This window comes from Oncorhynchus gorbuscha, linkage group LG10 (assembly GCF_021184085.1).
Source record: "Oncorhynchus gorbuscha isolate QuinsamMale2020 ecotype Even-year linkage group LG10, OgorEven_v1.0, whole genome shotgun sequence".
Taxonomy (NCBI): Eukaryota; Metazoa; Chordata; class Actinopteri; order Salmoniformes; family Salmonidae; genus Oncorhynchus; species Oncorhynchus gorbuscha.
This window is the reverse complement of record NC_060182.1, coordinates 61,603,094-61,622,470: the sequence shown is the minus strand read 5'-3', so window position 1 is coordinate 61,622,470 and position 19,377 is coordinate 61,603,094. Positions and strand designations below refer to the sequence as shown.

The 19,377-nt window shown below is 40.8% G+C and overlaps 1 protein-coding gene across 5 annotated transcripts; it reads left to right on the top strand.

Moving 5' to 3' along the window:
* Positions 1 to 1,226: 1,226 nt before the first annotated feature.
* Positions 1,227 to 19,370, top strand: LOC124046324 (keratinocyte-associated protein 3-like). 5 transcript variants are annotated; one of them, XR_006840990.1, is made up of 9 exons: positions 1,227 to 4,109; positions 6,983 to 7,167; positions 7,267 to 7,326; positions 9,810 to 10,007; positions 10,089 to 10,223; positions 11,718 to 11,816; positions 12,280 to 12,368; positions 18,473 to 18,707; positions 19,221 to 19,370. XR_006840990.1 is itself a non-coding variant. In XM_046366579.1 (7 exons), the coding sequence occupies exons 1-6, from the start codon at positions 4,097 to 4,099 to the stop codon at positions 11,793 to 11,795; spliced, it is 669 nt and encodes a 222-aa protein (XP_046222535.1). In that variant the 5' UTR covers positions 1,227 to 4,096; the 3' UTR covers positions 11,796 to 11,816; positions 12,280 to 14,505. The 5 variants fall into 5 exon arrangements, 2 of the variants coding, with proteins under 2 accessions (XP_046222535.1, XP_046222536.1); XR_006840991.1 differs by lacking the exon at positions 18,473 to 18,707; XR_006840992.1 differs by lacking the exons at positions 18,473 to 18,707; positions 19,221 to 19,370 and adding an exon at positions 13,774 to 14,505.
* The last annotated feature ends 7 nt before the right edge of the window (positions 19,371 to 19,377 follow it).

Below are 19,377 nucleotides of genomic sequence, written 5' to 3'. Positions count from 1 at the left end.
TTCATGGTCTGAGTCCTTTAGGTGCCTTTTTTTTGCGAACTCCAAGTGGCCTGTCGTGTGCCTTTTACTGAGCAGTGGCTTCTGTCTGGCCACTACCACAAAGGCCTGATTGGTGGAGTGCTGCAGAGATGGGAGAACCTTCCAGAAGGACAACCATCTCCACAGAGGAGCTATGTCAGAGTGACCATTGGTTCTTGGTCACCTCCCTGACCAATGCCCTGATTGCTCAGTTTGTCTGGGCAGCCAACTCTAGGAAGAGTCTTGGTGGTTCTAAACTTCCATTTAAGAATGATGCAGGTCCCTGTTTTCTTGGACCTTCAATGCTGCAGAATGGTTTTGGTACCCTTCCCCAGATCTGTGCCTCGACACAATCTTGTCTCGGAGCTCTACGGACAATTCCTTCGACCTTTGCTCTGACATGCACTGTCAACTGTGGGACCTTATAGGCAGGTGTGTGTCTTTCCAAATCATGTCCAATCAATTGAATTTATCACAGGTGGACTCCAATCGAGGTGTAGAAACATCACAAGGATGATTAATGAAAACAGGATGCACCTGAGTTCAATTTCGAGTCTTTTTATTTATTTTATTTTCACCTTTATTTAACCAGGTAGGCAAGTTGAGAACAATTTCTCAATTACAATTGCGACCTGGCCAAGATAAAGCAAAGCAGTTCGACACATACAACGACACAGAGTTACACATGGAGTAAAACAAACATGCAGTAATAATACAGTATAAACAAGTCTATATACGATGTGAGCAAATGAGGTGAGATAAGGGAGGTAAAGTAAATACAATATAGCAAGTAAAACACTGGAATGGTAGATTTGCAGTGGAAAAATGTGCAAAGTAGAAATAAAAATAATGGGGTGCGAAATAAATAAATACAGTAGGGGGAGAGGTAGTTGTTTGGACTAAATTATAGGTGGGCTATGTACAAGTGCAGTAATCTGTGAGCTGCTCTGACAGTTGGTGCTTAACGCTAGTGAGGGAGATGAGTGTTTCCAATTTCAGAGATTTTTGTAGTTCATTCCAGTCATTGGCAGCAGAGAACTGGAAGGAGAGGCGGCCAAAGAAAGAATTGGTTTTGGGGGTGACCAGAGAGAGATACCTGCTGGAGCGTGTGATATAGGGGGGAGATGCTATGGTGACCAGCGAGCTGAGATGAGGGGGGACTTTACCTAGCAGGGTCTTGTAGATGACATGGAGCCAGTGGGTTTGGCGACGAGTATGAAGCGAGGGCCAGCCAACGAGAGCGTACAGGTCGCAATGGGGCTTTGGTGACAAAACGGATTGCACTGTGATAGACTGCATCCGATTTGTTGAGTAGGGTATTGGAGGCTATTTTGAGTCTTATTGAGGCTATTTGGAGTAAGTCGCTCTGGATAAGAGCGTCTGCTAAATGACTTAAATGTAAATGTAAATGATAAAGGTTCTGAATACTTATGTTAAGGTTTATTTGTTTTTAATACATTTTCAAAAGAATCACATGTTTTCCCTTTTGTCATTGTGTGTGGCTTGCTGAGGAAACCTTTGTATTTAATCCATTTTAGAAAGCTATAACATAACAATGTGGAAAAAATCAAGGGTTCTGAGTACTTTCTGATGGCACTGTGTAGAACTGTCACACCTCTTATGAATCCTGTTAGCAGTCTTCATTGCTTTTCTATCTGCAGTGTTCAGTACGTTGCACCCTCCTAAAAGCAACCCAAGTTACAGAATGATGCACTTACCGTAAGTGTACTCAACAGCCTCTTTCCCCAAAGCTGGATTATTTGCTGGAAGAACGACAACCGCTGTAGCTTGACTGGTTAGCTGGATCACATGTCTGGTACGCAGAAATATTTCTGTCCACTGTAAACAATCTGTCTGGAAAAACTGCAACAGCAAAGCCCTCAACTAGATCCAACCTCAATCATAACATTTGTTTTACAGTTACTGTATTCACAATCTGCATTTTTCTTTATACTGTACCTTTTACTTTGGAGCGCTTGGGCAGCGCGTTTAGTGATTGAGAAATAAGTGGGTTACTGAGTGGGTTTGTGGTAGTAGTGTGCGTGCGTATGTGTGCCTTCTGAGAGCCTTTGCAATGTATGATTTGTTCATGTTCCTTATATTAAATTGTTTGGTATTCTGTATGATTAAATATGTAGCCATCACATCTCCCTAAATGTCTCAGTCATTAGTTCCTGAATCTACTTTCAACTGGGATGTTTTAACAGACACTAACAGTAGCTTGGTGAATATCTCCACCTCGTCAGCTGTTGTCCTGGTGTGAAAGTCTATAATCCTCACCAAAAACTGCAGCCCCATGCCTAACTTCTGTGTACACAAAGAGCGTATTCTGTGGAATAGTAATAGTGTTGTATTTTTATCAATTTTATGAATGTATTTTTGAAATGTTAAAGGCAAATTGTAGTACAGTAACAAAAATGTATCCCTCTACCAATACACAACTAAGCTCGGGGCCCTGGGTCTGAACGCCACCCTGTGCAACTGGGTCCTGGACTTTCTGATGGGCAGACCCCAAGTGGTGAAGATAGGAAACAACACCTCTGCTACGCTGATCCTCAACACGGGTCCCACAAGGGTGTGTGCTCAGCACCCTCCTGTACTCACTGTTCACCCATGACTGCCATGCACGTATCCAACTCAATTCAAGTTTGCAGAAGACAACTGTGGTAGGCCTGATTTACCTACGATGAGACACTTTCCTGTCTACAGGGAAGTATCTTCAATGTTGACCAAACGAAGGAGCTGATCGTGGATTTCAGGAGATACTGTAGCAGAGGGAGCACACCCTCATTGGAGACGGTGGAAAAGCTTCAAAGTTCCTCAGCGTGCACAAAACATGAAATGGTCCATCCCAACAGACACTGGCAAAAGGCGCAACAGTGCCTCAATCTCAGGAGGCTGAAGAAATGTGGCTTGGCCCTGCAGAGACCGTACAGGTGCATCAAAGCTGGGATTGAGAGATGGAAGCTTTTTTTTTAATTTATTTTTTGCTCTAGCAGTTGTCTGTGCAGTTTGTCCTTCTGCTGTTTGAAAATTTAGCAAAAATATCCAGAGTAGTGTTAAGAACTTTTTTTGTTGTGTATTTCTGTTTTTTTATTTTCAATACTGACGCAAAATCGAACTTAACACTTGCACAGTATGGCCGAGCCTAATTGAACCACAGCCCAAATGGCTTTAACGTCCAGCTGATTTGCGAAGAAACTAGCTTTGGTCAACTACTTTGGTTATGTTCGGCTATTGTGCAATAAGTCAAGAGATTGAAAATACAAGTGACAGAACCTACTGGCCCTCAAAAAGTAGGGGGAACAACACTTTCCTGAGGATACCCTATTTCTACCTACCACCAAAAGGACCAACCGCTACCTCAAATATAATTTTATTCAACATTCTGTCTTATAGACTATTGTATCTTTTTTTTTTACAGTGACTTCTTTCAGACTGATATCATGGAGTAACCATGGTAACAGTCCGATGTTTAGGGAACTGCCCTATGTACATAGTCATTGAATACTGGTCATTTTAATCATGTTTACATAGCGTTTTACCCACTTATCTAAATACCGTATTCTAGTCAAGGCTCATCTTAGATACACCTTCTCCATACTGTCCATAATGTCTATACACACAATTTATGTAGGCTACAAATATTTATATTCTGGACTCTGACATTGCTCGTTTTAATATGAATATATTTATTCATATTTTGGGGGATTTGTGTGTATTACTGCACTGTTGGAGCTAGGAACACAAGCGTTTCCGATTCAAATCTGCAAAATATGTGTAACCGGCCAATAGTATTTTATTTGATACACACAGACATCTAGCTGACTCTTTTATCCCCAACCACTTCACACACACTGAGATTGAGAGAAAACGTAACCCGCTCACCCACCCTAATCTAATTTGCATACAAAAACGAACCTTTGTCCTCCCGTGAATGCCCAGCTTCCGCTTGACAGGTAAATCCCCTGACGTCTCCAACTCCAGAGGACCTTTTTCATGAAAATACAAAATAAAGACGTAGGCCTGTGTTATCCTCCCAAGAAATTGCCTATAATTGTAAATATACTGCAACAGTATGTGTGGTTTCGGTAAGTAAACTTTAAATAACTTTTCTTGTACCGGAGAAAGCTACCTTTTTGATTTGCACAGGTAAATTCTTGTTTTCACTTTGGCAAGGCAAACATTCTGTCACCCGATTTAGTTAGCCCTTTGTCTTGAGTCTCAGCTCCATTACATTGCACATATAGTGCCTTCAGAAAGTATTCACACCCTTTGACTTTTTCCACATTTTGTCCCACAAATGGGATTAAAATTATTTTTTTATGATCAAGGATTTACACAAAATACTCAGCAATGTAAAGGGGAAGTAAAATTCTAACATCTGTAAAAAATATATATATATATGAAAAATACAACACAATCTTGATCAGATAAGTATTCAGCCCTGTGAGTCAATACATGTTAGAATCACCTTTGGCAGCAATAACAGCTGTGAGTATTTCTGAGTAAGTCTAAGAGCATTTCACACCTGGATTGTGCAACATTTGGCCATTATTGTTTTCTAAATTCTTCAAACTCTGTCAAATTGGTTGTTGATCATTGCTAGATATCTTTTTCAGGTCTTGGCTTAGATTGATAGATTTGGCCTAGTGCTGTAGGTTATTGTCCTGCTGAAAGGTGAATTCCTCTCCCTGTGTCTGGTGGAAAGCAGACTGAACAAAGTTTTCCTCTGATTATGCCTGTGCTGAGCTACATTCAGTTTCTTTCTTTCCTGAAAAACTGCAGTCTATAATGATTACAACCATACCCCTTTTTTTGTTTATCATTTTTTATTTCTTTTAAACTTTATTTAACTAGGCAAGTCGGTTAAGAACAAATTCTTATTTACAACAATCTACACTGGCCATACCGGATGATGCTGGGCCAATTGTGCACCGGCCTATGGGACTCCCAATCACGGCCGGTTGTGATATACAGCCTGGAATTGAACCAGGGTGTCTGTAGTGACACCTCAAGCACTGAGATGCAGTGCCTTAGACCAATGTGCACCCTGGGAGCCCCCTAACATGATGCAGCCACTGCTATGCTTGAGAATATGGAGAGTGGTAATCAGTAATGTTTTCTATTGAATTTGCCCCAAACATAACACCTTGTATTCAAGAAAAAAAGTGAATTGCTTTGCCACTTTTTTCAGTATTAATTGAGTGCCTTGTTGCAACAGGATGCATGTTTTGGAATATTTATATTCTGTACAAGCTTCATTCTTTTCACTCTGTCATTTAGGTTAGTATTGTGGAGTAACTATAATGTTGTTGATTCATCTATCACAACCATTAAACTCTGTAACTGTTTGAAAGTCACCATTGGCCTCATGGTGAAATCCTTGAGCAGTTTCCTTCCTCTCCGGCAACTGAGTTAGGAAGGACGCCTGTGTCTTTGTAGTAACTTGGTGTATTGATACACCCTCCAAAGTATAATAACTTCACCATGCTCAAAGGGATATTTAATGTCTGTTTTTTTTTATTTTACACATCTACCAATGGGTTCCCTTCTTTGAGGCATTGGAAAACCTGGCTGGTCTTTGTGGTTGAATCTGTGTTTGAAATTCACTGCTCGACTGAAGGACCTGTATGTGTGGGGTAGAGAGGAGAGGTAGTCATTCAAAAATCATGTGAAACTATTATTACACACAGTGAGTCCCTGCGACGTATTATTTGACTTGTTAAGCACATTTGGAGTGGCAGGGTAGCCTAGTGGTTAGAGCGTTGAACTGGTAACCGGAAGGTTGCGAGTTCAAACCCACGAGCTAGCTGACAAGGTACAAATCTGTCGTTCTGCCCCTGAACAGGCAGTTAACCCACTGTTCCCAGGCCGTCATTGAAAATAAGAATGTGTTTTTAACTGACTTGCCTGGTTCAATAAAGGTAAAATTAAATGTTTTATTTTATTTTTTACTCCTGTACTTATTCAGGCTTGCCATAAACACAATTCCACTTTGACATTATGGGGTATTGTGTGTAGGCCAGTGACATAAATTCTCCATTTAAATTCAGGCTGTAACACCACAAAATGTGGAAAGGAAATGGGTGTGAATATGTTCAGAAGGCTCTGTAGTCATTAGACAAAGGCGTCTTCTGTACAGCGGGATTATTGTTAAGGGCCCTGAGCTCTGTCTGAGCATTAACATCTATTACGCTTTTGGAAGCATGGGGACCTTGTTTTTCGTATCAGCAAAAAATAATTGATATACACACCTTTTTATAGGGTTAGATTTCCCACACGGCCGTATCTCCATGTTACAGCGTGTGCTTGCGGAAGACCGACATAAGACAGAGGGACCACCTGTACTAATTAGCTATCTAGCATGCTACAAAAACCTGTGGGTAATAGAAGGCCGCCAGAAACGGGTTGTCCTGAACAATTCTGTCGGCTGCAACTGTGGTAACGCCAGTTAAAATAGTGTACAGTAAGTGTTTATTTTGCATTTGAAATTATTTAGATGTGATATGAATGTAAAGGGCGTTTATGTTTCTAGAACCATGTCGCAATTGAGACTCGATTTGTGTTTAGTATTTGGCTGTTTTGGCTGCCAGAACCAGTCTACCTCTGAAAATAACATACACAGTCCTTCAACCATGAGTAATAACGTTACGGTAGGCTCCTTGAGATTTCATCTTGAGACACCATTCTGTCTAGCCTGCCCTGCACAGGTGTTCGTTTGCGTATTTCGAAAGTAAACTGATAATCTACTGCTAATGCTTTGAACACTTGCTCTAACGTTTCAGATGCACAGAGTCTAGAGTGACACATTCAGTAGGCTATAAGGTCTTCAGTATTATGAACGTTTCTCAACAAATAAGTCGAAGTTGGAGAGGCTTGCCGACTTTTTTATGTGAACTCTTTCATTCTCCATAGTGTTAACTGTGTGTTGTGTACAATCACCAACGTGTCTGTGTGTCAGATAAGGAGAAGGGCCCGGGGTGGCTGATGAAGAAGGGGTTTACTCTGATCCTAGTGGGCCACATCAACTTCATCCTGGGAGCCATCGTTCACGGTAGCATTTTGCGTCACATCTCCAAACCCAACGATCAGATCACCACCGAGTTCACCGCAGCCAACATCATCTCTGTCACTTCTGGACTGCTGGTCAGTCAGAACTATATTATGGGTTACTGTAGTAATAACTAATAATGTGATGTTATAGATAAAATTGTAAAAAACGTACGTTTGTCTTTCCATTTTCAGAGCATTGCAACAGGAATCATTGCCATATTGGTGTCAAGAAATCTGCCAGTTTGGAAACTGGTAAGACCATCACCATCAATAACAATAACATATTTGTAAGCCATTAAGTCAGTTTGGGCGGCAGCGTAGCCTAGTGGTTAGAGCGTTGGACTAATAACCGGAAGGTTGTGAGTTCAAACCCCCGAGCTGACAAGGTACAAATCTGTCGTTCTGCCCCTGAACAGGCAGTTAACCCAGTGTTCCCAGGCCGTCATTGAAAATAAGAATATGTTCTTAACTGACTTGCCTGGTTAAATAAAGGTAAAATAAATTTTTTTTAAAAAAGTCTGCAACCATCACCCCACTGATCTCCCATGACTCCTACTTCTAGTCTTTTTAAGAATTATTTGTGTGTTGAAAATGCCTATCCACATACACTTCAAACAGACAGACATATACCCCCAGGGTTTCTTCACTGTACCCAAAACCAAAAACAGATTTCATGTGTCGCGCAGTTATGTGTAGAGACATGTTACCGTGGAATGCTCTGCTCCAAGAGGTTACCCAGGCAAAAAGCAAGTTTAGCTAAAAAAATATATATATATTGTATTACAGGGACTCTCCTCTAAAGAGCTAGTTTAACTGTATATATGAATAGTGTGTAAATAGTATTTTTGTTGTCTCTTGGTGTCTTTGCATTTTAACTCTATATTATATACAGTGCCTTGCGAAAGTATTCGGCCCCCTTGAACTTTGCGACCTTTTGCCACATTTCAGGCTTCAAACATAAAGATATAAAACTGTATTTTTTTGTGAAGAATCAACAACAAGTGGGACACAATGATGAAGTGGAACGACATTTATTGGATATTTCAAACTTTTTTAACAAATCAAAAACTGAAAAATTGGGCGTGCAAAATTATTCAGCCCTTTACTTTCAGTGCAGCAAACTCTCTCCAGAAGTTCAGTGAGGATCTCTGAATGATCCAATGTTGACCTAAATGACTAATGATGATAAATACAATCCACCTGTGTGTAATCAAGTCTCCGTATAAATGCACCTGCACTGTGATGGTCTCAGAGGTCCGTTAAAAGCGCAGAGAGCATCATGAAGAACAAGGAACGCACCAGGCAGGTTCGAGATACTATTGTGAAGAAGTTTAAAGCCGGATTTGGATCAAAAAATATTTCCCAAGCTTTAAACATCCCAAGGAGCACTGTGCAAGCGATAATATTGAAATGGAAAGAGTATCAGACCATTGCAAATCTACCAAGACCTGGCCGTCCCTCTAAACTTTCAGCTCATACAAGGAGAAGACTGATCAGAGATGCAGCCAAGAGGCCCATGATCACTCTGGATGAACTGCAGAGATCTACAGCTGAGGTGGGAGACTCTGTCCATAGGACAACAATCAGTCGTATATTACACAAATCTGACCTTTATGGAAGAGTGGCAAGAAAGCCATTTCTTAAAGATATCCATAAAAAGTGTCGTTTAAAGTTTGCCACAAGCCACCTGGGAGACACACCAAACATATGGAAGAAGGTGCTCTGGTCAGATGAAACCAAAATTGAACTTTTTGGCAACAATGCAAAACGTTATGTTTGGTGTAAAAACAACACAGCTCATCACCCTGAACACACCATCCCCACTGTCAAACATGGTGGTGGCAGCATCATGGTTTGTGTCTGCTTTTCTTCAGCAGGGACAGGGAAGATGGTTAAAATTGATGGGAAGATGGATGGAGCCAAATACAGGACCATTCTGGAAGAGAACCTGATGGAGTCTGCAAAAGACCTGAGACTGGGACGGAGATTTGTCTTCCAACAAGACAATGATCCAAAACATAAAGCAAAATCTACAATGGAATGGTTCAAAAATAAACATATCCCGGTGTTAGAATGGCCAAGTTAAAGTCCAGACCTGAATCCAATCGAGAATCTGTGGAAAGAACTGAAAACTGCTGTTCACAAATGATCTCCATCCAACCTCACTGAGCTTGAGCTTTTTGCAAGGAGGAATGGGAAAAAAATTCAGTTTCTCGATGTGCAAAATTGATAGACATACCCCAAGCGACTTACAGCTGTAATCGCAGCAAAAGGTGGCGCTACAAAGTATTAACTTAAGGGGGCTGAATAATTTTGCACGCCCAATTTTTCAGTTTTTGATTTGTTAAAAAAGTTTGAAATATCCAATAAATGTCGTTCCACTTCATGATTGTGTCCCACTTGTTGTTGCTTCTTCACAAAAAAATACAGTTTTATATCTTTATGTTTTAAGCCTGAAATGTGGCAAAAGGTCGCAAAGTTCAAGGGGGCCGAATACTTTCGCAAGGCACTTTATATATTTGTTTTATGTAATAAAAATGTTGTTTAATGTCCTTGTCTATAACTGTTCTGTACTTTGTCATGTATGTAGACCTCAGGAAGAGTAGCTGCTGCATGTGCAGTAGCTAATGGGGATGCTAATAAACTAAACTTGACTTCACCCCTCTTTCCCTCCTTTCTTCTCTGCCTATGCCCCCTCTCGCTCTCTCTCCTCTCCTTCTCTCCCCCAACTCCAGCACATAGGTCTTCTGATTAGTTCCTTCCTGAATGCCCTACTCTCTGCGGCCTGCAGCGTCGGGCTCCTATTGGCTATTAGCCTCACAATTACCAATGAGGGGCGGGGCCTCATGATGGGCTGCAACTTCACTGACCAGCCAATCAACGCCCGCTCGCCAGTCAATGCGGACTGCCCCTTCGACACCACACGGATATATGTACGTCTCTACCACTCTCTCTCTACCACACCAATATACTTATGTACATAAGTCTCTCTCTACCTCTACCTCTCTCTTCAGGACACTACCCTGTCTCTGTGGTTCCCATGTGTTCTGCTGGCAGGACTGGAAACAGGACTGTCCATCTGGTGCTTCGTAGTGGGACTGGTACTGAGGGGTCTAGGACCCTGCTCACACGCATACCTCAAAGAACAGGTAAAACACACATACACACACACACAGTGCAATTGAAAAGTATTCAGACCCCTTTACTTTTTCCACATTTTCTTATGTTACAGCGTTCTAAAATGTATTAAATTGTTTTTCTCTCATCAATCTACACACAGTACCCCATAATGACAAAGATTTTTTTTTCTGTTGCATATTTATAAAATGAAACATCACATTTCTATACATTTTCAGACCATTTACTCAGTACTTTCTTGAAGCACCTTTGGCAGCAATTACAGCCTTGAGTCTTAGGTATGACGCTACAAGCTTGGCACACCTGTATTTGGGGAGTTTTCTCCCTTTCTTCTCTGCAGATCCTCTCATAGACTTGTCCTGAAGCCACTCCTGCGTTGTCTTGGCTGTGTGCTTAGGATCGTTGTCCTTTTAGACTGGGGTGAAGGTTCACCTTCCGAGATCATGGAGCAGGTTTTCATCAAGGATCTCTGTACTTTGCTCCATTCATCTTTCCCTCGATCCTGACTACTCTCCCAGTCCCTGCCGCTGAAAAGAATCCCCATAGCATGATGCTGCCACCTATGTTTCACCGTAGGGATGGTGCCAGGTTTGCTCCAGACATGACGCTTGGCATTCAGGCCATAGAGTTCAATCTTGGTTTCATCAGACCAGATAATCTTGTTTCTCATGGTCTGAGCATCCTTTAGCTGCCTTTTGGAAAAATCCAATCGGGCTGTCATGTGCCTGTTACTGAGGAGTGGCTTCCATCTGGCCACTCTACCATAAAGGCCTGATTGGTGGAGTGCTGCAGAAATGGTTGTCCTTCTGGAAGGTTCTCCCATCTCCACATAGGAACTGGAGCTCTGTCAGTGTGACCATTGGGTTCTTGGTCACCTCCCTGACCAAGGCCCTCCTCCCCCGATTGCTCATTTTGGCCAGGCGGTCAAAAGAGTCTTGGTGGTTCCAAACTTCTTCCATTTAAGAATGATGGAGGCCACTGTGTCCTTGTGAACCTTCAATGCTGCAGAAATGTTTTTTTTACCATTCCCCAGATATGTACCTCGACACGATCCTGTCTCAGAGCTCTATGGACAATTCCTTCAATCTCATGGCTTGGTTTTTGCTCAGACATGCACTGTCAACTGTGGGGCCTTATATAGACAGGTGTGCCTTTCCAAATAATGTCCAATCAATTGAATTAAACACAGGTGAACTCCAAAAAAGTTGTAGAAACATCTCAAGGATAATTAATGGAAACAGGATGTACCTGGACTCAATTTCGAGTCTCATAGCAGAGGGCCTGAATACTTATGTAAATAATGTATTTCTATTTTTTTATTTGTAATACATTGTTGCTTTGTCATTATGGTGTATTATGTGTAGGTTGAGGGGCAAAAAATAATTAATCCATTTTAGAACAAGGCTGTAACGTAACAAAATGTGGGTAAGGGGTCTGAATGCTTTCCCAATACACACAAACTCTCCATGAATCCCTAACTCACCTGTCTCTTTTCTCTGTGCCAGCTGGAGGAAGAGGCTCTGACCAATAGGGCAGCAGCAGATCCAGAGTACTCACCCCAAGGCCAAAGCCTGATTGGATAGAGGACTGCCACAGTCATGGAGGTGAGCGATCAGTCCACCGGTGTTTGACCCTTCCCTGAGCCACTACCCCCTAGCCCTTTCTCCTTTTCTATTTTATGATTTTGTTTTAAAATAATCTTTCAAGTTTTTTTCAAATTTTACAAACATAATACATTAATATAAATGCTAATATTTTCACATCCATACATGGGTTCATAATTAGGCTTCTTAACATGATTTACATATTTCTCCTTTTCCATTCCTCTAGGTGGTGCCATGGTGCCTAGTGCTTCTTGTTTTAGTAAATCCTTAAAAAAAACATGAGTTCATGGGTTATGACTGCGCAATTACTGTTTTACCATGTCATTTTAAAGTAAATACTGGGTCATTTCTGTACTGTAAACTGAAATGCTACACATCTAATAAATGTTTTTTTCAGATCTACGGAAGTAACTAATACCTCCTCTCTCATGCTCTCTTCCCAACATTTGTTTAATGGCGAAAGTGATGACTGAACCTCGTCCTCTTCAGAGAACCTCCCCGATGCCACTCATACCAAAGACTCTCCTCTCCCTCTCAGTGAGCGTCTAGACTGTAAGATGACCATGTCTCTGTATTTGTTCACGTCTGCTGAGAATGTCAACCCTCCCCTTGATCCGCCAACAACATTTCCCAAATGACAAACGCCTTTAGTGTAGAGGTTATTCATGGGATCAATATCCTCGTTATAGTATTCCGCTATGATCATGGAAATGATTGTATTTAATCACATTTGGCATTTATCATGCTGTTATGCCTAAAAATCCTAGCTGCATTTTATTCTGATTTATGGGTAATTCACGATATACTTTGTTTTACAATTAAAGGTCAAATGCACTGCATTTCAAACAGTCAGCAAGAATCTAATGTATTCGGGGCTTGTGAAGTTATACCAAGGCTAAATATAAGCCTTCCACAACCACAAGACCCGCTAATATTGTTTAACCTGCTTTTTGCAATAATCACTGATCTGGCTTTGAATATGCCCTTTTTGTTACAGTTAACCCGAACCATGCATAATGCACATTCACTTATAATGACTAACTTCTTGTAGCAGGCATTATAGAAAATTAACACTTGTCTCATAAACAATCTCTCAAGCACAAGCCCACGTGCTACTGAGTAACCAGCTAATCTTTATATTTCAAGTTTAGCCAACTTGAATCTATTTGCTGACAAAGTAGAACAGTTTGTTCTACCTTGTTATGAACACACCCTTCTATCCATCTCCTAACTGTTTGAACGGCATGCTAGCCTGTCGGATATTGAAATCAAGTGGTCTACCTTATTTTTCAAAATGAGAATGAATATTACTGCACATTTCTAAAACACAGACTACACAGCTAATATAACAGTCTTTGGCTAAAATGCTGCTAGAGGTACATGGTACTGCAATGCAGCGCATGACAAACTGAGCATTAATTTTCCAAAATTGATACTCCCGTTTTAGTAGTCTGCTCTCGTGCAATTTGAGAAGTTGAGACTTAAAAGGGTATCTTTAGAGGTTAACATATCCTCTATTACAGTAAAAAATACTATCTCAATGTCTTTCGGGGGTCCATATGACTGATTCTGTTGGACCAAACCTCAAATGCAAATAGTGACTAGCAAGTTGAAGCCACTGGTCACAGAGTGAATGAAGTGATCTCTTGTCTTTGTTGTTGTGAGTGACTTGGTGTGTGTAAATGTTAAGGTGCACAGTCACAGCAGATGGAGCGAAGAAAACGAGACCAAAAAGACATGAAAACAAGAGGACATAAACGCTCATAAAAACTAAAAATAAACATACTTTTTGCGATACAGGCATTTGGAATATCGCGCAAAAACACTAATTTGAATTAATTCAATATAATCGCCCAGCCCTACTTGATATTTGTAGGAATATAGCAATAGCCTGTCCGAGAAGGGCTCTGTGGTTCAATATCAACTGTCTTGAATTGCATCCTCTTCTATCCCACAGTTTTTTTTCCTGATGGTGCATATGAAGGAAAGGAAACTGGGAGAGGAAACCACTTTAGAGTACTGAGACGCGTCCTAAGAGTTTGTTTCAGGCATAGCTGGGGTGGGCTCTCATTCCTCAACACCAGGCAGAAGCGATCAGCTCAGCGCTGATGCGGTTAATCTGGGACTGGGTTAAATCGAGCATGGTGTAATCTTTGCATGCAAGGCTAATCCCCCAAACTGAGGGGAAAATCAATATTGACATAAGGAGGTGACTGACACTATAAAGCGGGTTACCTGTGCGTGCCCGGCTGAAGGTTGTCCCTCCAGGGATGCTGTATGTTGTTGATACTACAGTAGTAATACTACAATGTGGTTTTGGAGTGATAAGTTAATGTAAGGCTACTCATCAAGATGAGCTGGATTTCAGAGTTTAAACCCTGGTGGGTTGTCTGAATTGTGGAATGTGGTTCATCAATGTTTTGTGTTTAAGAGTTGGGTCAATATCCTATTTATTCAGTAAATTAAGTTAATTTCAATTCAGTTTTAATTTTTTAATTAAGCATGAGTGGAATTTCATTTCACCTCCTGGAAAAACTGAATTGATCTACATTTAATGATGTACGGTTGAAGTCGGAAGTTTACATACACCTTAGCCAAATGCATTTAAACTCAGTTTTTCACAATTCCTGACATTTAATCCTAGTAAGAATTCCCTGTTTTAGGCCAGTTAGATCACCACTTTATTTTAAAAATGTGAAATGTCAAAATAATAGTGAGAATTAATTATTTCAGCTTTTATTTCTCTCATCACATTCTCAGTGGGTCAGAAGTTTTACATACACTCAATTAGTATTTGGTAGCATTGCCTTTAAATAGTTCAACTTGGGTCAAACGTTTGGCGGTAGCCTTCCACAAGCTTCCCACAATAAGTTGGGTGAATTTTGGCCCATTCCTCCTGACAGAGCTGGTGTAACTGAGTCAGGTTTGTAGGTCTCCTTGCTCGCACGGGCTTTTTCAGTTCTGCCCACAAATATTCTATAGGATTGAGGTCAGGTCTTTGTGATGGCCACTCCAATACCTCGACTTTGTTGTTCTTAAGCCATTTTGCCACAACTTTGGAAGTATGCTTGGGGTCATTGTCCATTTGGAGGACCCATTTGCGACCAAGCTTTAACTTCCTGACTGATGTCTTGAGATGTTGCTTCAATATATCCACATAATTGTATTTCTTCATGCCATCTATTTTGTGAAGTGCACCAGTCCCTCCTGCAGCAAAGCACCCCCACAACATGATGCTTCCAGCCCCGTGCTTCACGGTTGGGATGGTGTTCTTCGGCTTGCAAGCGTCTCTCTTTTCCCTCCAAACATAATGATGGTCATTATGACCAAACAGTTCTCTTTGTTTCATCAGACCAGAGGACATTTCTCCAAAAAGTATGGTCTTTGTCCCCATGTGCAGTTGCAAACCGTAGTCTGGCTTTTTAATTATGGTTTTGGAGCAGTGGCTTCTTCCTTGCTGAGCGGCCTTTCAGGTTATGTCGATATAGGACTTGTTTTTACTGTGGATATAGATAATTTTGTACCTGTTTCCTCCAACATCTTCACAAGGTCCTTTGCTATTGTTCTGGGACTGATTTGTGCTTTTCGCACCAAAGTACGTTCATCTCTAGGAGAACGAGTCTCCTTCCTGAGTGGTATGACGGCTGTGTGGTTCCATGGTGTTTATACTTGCGTACTAGGATGAACCAGACTTGTGGAGATCTACAATTTATTTTCTGTGGTCTTGGCTGATTTCTTTAGATTTTTCCATGTTAAGCAAAGAGGCACTGAGTTTGAAGGTAGGCCTTGAAATACATCCACAGGTACACCTCCAATTGACTCAAATGATGTCAATTAGACTTTCAGAAGCTTCTAAAGCCATGACATCATTTTCTGGAATTTTCCAAGCTGTTTAAAGGCACAGTCAACTTAGTGTATTTAAACTTCTAACCCACTGGGATTGTGATGCAGTGAATTATAAGTTAATAATCTGTCTGTAAACAATTGTTGGAAAAATTACTATTGTCATGCACAAAGTAGATGTCCTAACCGACTTGCCAAAACTATAGTTTAACAAGAAATTTGAGGAGTTGTTGAAAAACTAGTTTTAATGACTCCAACCTAAGTGTATGTAAACTTCCAACTTCAACTGTATGATGGTTTTTGGTTGCCTGAGGAATTTGTATCAGAAGTTGCATCAGCTTTGTTTTTGTTGATTTTATGTCACACTGATCAATGTGCTCAAAGTTGTTTTGTTTTTTGTGTTTTATATATATATATATATTTAAATCTGCTTCAAATGAATGTTTACTATTTGACTAATCATTGCTATCCTCAGAATATCTTGACTGGGAAGAAATGCACAGCACAATCTCACACAAACATCACTAGTGATGGGGGGGTTGTTACTGTTACATATCGGGATATTATTTTTGATGGTATTGTTTTGACAATTTTGCCATTTTTATTTTATTGCTAGTTGGCTATACCCACATCAACTCCAGTATTTTTCATTCATAGCTTTTTCAATGGAGCCAATTTGTTTTCAGCACTTTTATTTCCATGACTGATCAACACTTAAATATGGCTCTTCTCCCAGACATACGGTGAGCTATATGTTTGGAACTTCAAAAAATCATAGTATTGAATCGCAATACAAATCATATCGGTATCGAGGTCCCTGGCAATTCCCAGCCCTACACATCACGAGTTTCCATCATAGGCTGTACTGCCTATTGTTGAGTAGGCTTACAACTGCAATAAATAAAAACAAATCATATCCTGGGCTTTAGGCCTACTCACATATTTTACCTCGGGTGTGCTCTCCACATTACTGTTTGTTTACCTTACATGTTGGCATTGGGGTGATGGCTGTAAGGGATGGGAATTGTTATCTATATTCTGTAGCCTATTTTGCAACCATGAATATAACATTGGACATGTTAATTATATTTTTAATTTTTCTATGATATATAATCAATTGAACTGAAAGATGATAATTTTGCATAATGCAATCAGTTGGCTCTTATTGCGCTGCGCGCTCTCACTCAAAGCGCGCGTCCGGGAATAGATAATTGAATGGATTTACAGGCACAGCAGCAGCAGCGAGAGAGAGAGAGGTGCTTATGTGTGTGTTGTAACTGGAATAAACAGCGGCGAAGAGCACTGCAGATCAAGCAGAATTCAAATTGAAGGTGAAGTTTAGCCTTTTCTATTTGTGTGAAGACGGGCTTGAAAAATTACATGTTTCTACGAAGCGTTTGCTCGTGTGGAAGATTTTGTCACACTGACTTGACTATTTTTTTAAAGAGGTACAGTAGCGAAACGTTTTAATAGATGCTACGTCACCATATCACGTTTGCGAGTTAGGTTTCGTATACAATGTAAGAATTACGAAAACAATTATTTCATTCCTGTCAAAAAAAAAATGGTAGCATTAGCTCAGCTAGCTAACGATAGGTGTTCGACTCGGGACACGTTGGGGAGCGAGCCTTTAGGTCAGGAGATTGTCAGAATTGTCTTGGGACTAGCAGGGATGTCTTTGGCTAGATAGAAAAACAATGTTCCACTGTATAGTTGCATTGTATTTATATTAACCGGCGTATCTAACGTTACGTTATTATACAGTCACTGAGGTTGCTGTATAGATATACAGCTTAAATTGCATTTCTTTGCGACACCAGTGACATAGTCATCAACCCGTTATACGTAACATGACGAGAACATGTTAGTTGCCCGGCCAACCTCACACCACCGTGCGGCTAGGGGTCGGCATCTGTGGTAAGTTTGCAGGGGTTAAATACTATTGAAAAGAGTGGATATTCAAGACGAGGAAACATGCTTTGCTGGGCATAATAGATTGACTCGATTGGAAGGGCGTGTGCGCGCAGCTGTTTAGTAGCAAATGAACGCCCCACAAACAAGGTTGTACTGCAAAAAATAATATAAATTGCTCTGCACAGAAACCACTAGCGACATTGGACGACTGACACCTGCAGGCCTGTATACCTAGGTGTGTGTCGTAGACCTATTGGACAGTATCATGTTGAACCTTTAAGTGACGGTAATCCAATCCTGACAAATGTATTTCCTAATAAATCAGTGTACAAAACATTAACGCCTACCTATTATTGAGTTGCAGTTCTTGACACACACCGGTGTGCCTTGCAACTATCTTACCCCTGTTAAAAGGCACTTCATTTTTTTCCTCACCTTTTATTTAACCAAGTAGGCCAGTTGAACAAGTTCTCATTTACAGCTGTGACCTGGCCAAGATTAAGCAAAGCAGTGCGACACAAACAACAGAGTTACACATTGGATAAACAATCATACAGTCAATAACACAATAGAAAATCTGTATACAGTGTGTGCAAATGAAGTAAGGAGGTAAGGCAATAAATAGGCCAATAGTGGTGAAGTAATTACAATTTAGCAATTTACACTGGAGTGATATATGTGCAGATGAGGATGTGCAGGTAGAAATACTGGTGTGCAAAAGAGCAGAGAAACAAATATGGGGATGAGGTAGGTAGTTGGTTGGATGGGCTATTTCCAGATGGGCTGTGTACAGCTGCAGCGATCGGTGAGCTGCTCTGACAGCTGACACTTAAAATTAGTGAGGGAGATAAAATTCTCAAACTTCAGTGATTTTTTAATTTTTTTGCAACCCTTTACAGTCATTGGCACCAGAGAACTGGAAGGATAGGTGGCCAAAGGAGGTGTTGGCTTTGGGGACGACCAGTGAACTATACCTGCTGGAGCGCATGCTACTGGTGGGTGTTGCTATGGTGACCAGTGAGCTGAGATGAGGCAGAGCTTTACCTAGCAAGGACTTTCGATGGCCTACAGCCAGTGTGTTTTGCGACGAATATGTAGCGAGGACCAGCCAACAAGAGAATACAGGTTGCAGTGGTGGGTAGTAATATGGGGCTTTGGTGACAAATCTTTTCTTGCCCATTCACCCTCTGAATTGGCACACCTACACATGTCTCACGGCTTAAAAATATATATATTTTTTTGCCTGTCTCCTGCCCTTCATCTACACTGATTTGAAGTGGATTTAACATGTGACATCAATAAGGGATCATAGCTGTCACCTGGATTCACCTGGTCTGCCTCATGGAGAGAGGTGTTCCTAATGTTTTGTACACTGTTGCTGTAAGCTTATGTTTAACTGTTTTCACCCTTATCAATAACCTAGAAGTAGCTCAGATGTTTCAATTGAAAATGTAATACATAAGTGACTAATAATGTAATAACTACAGAATTATGTCTATTGAATCAGATATGTTGAAAATCTATGGGGACTTGTGTAAATGAGAGATGGGGATGCTGTTTTTCAACTCCCTGGCTCTTTTCACTTATACACATTTAGAGGACTTTCTTGCCACTTGTCTTACCATTCTTTTGTATTTGAACTTGTAGGTCTTGCCTGACGTGTTACTCGGCCGTTGGACGTTCTTTGAAGAAACACTGAAGACTTTCAATAGGCAGTTTCTCATTTTCTTTCGTTGGAGAGAAGAACAGAGGACCATAGCTGTGGGGGGGGACGGTGGAACATCTAGGCTGATGATCTCAGCGG

Excerpts from the sequence above, each read along its gene's own strand:
- LOC124046324 (XM_046366579.1), top strand. Across the intron at positions 7,168-7,266 it reads CTGTCACTTCTGGACTGCTG|AGCATTGCAACAGGAATCAT; the intron begins GTCAGTCAGAAC and ends TTCCATTTTCAG. Across the intron at positions 10,008-10,088 it reads TCGACACCACACGGATATAT|GACACTACCCTGTCTCTGTG; the intron begins GTACGTCTCTAC and ends CTCTCTCTTCAG.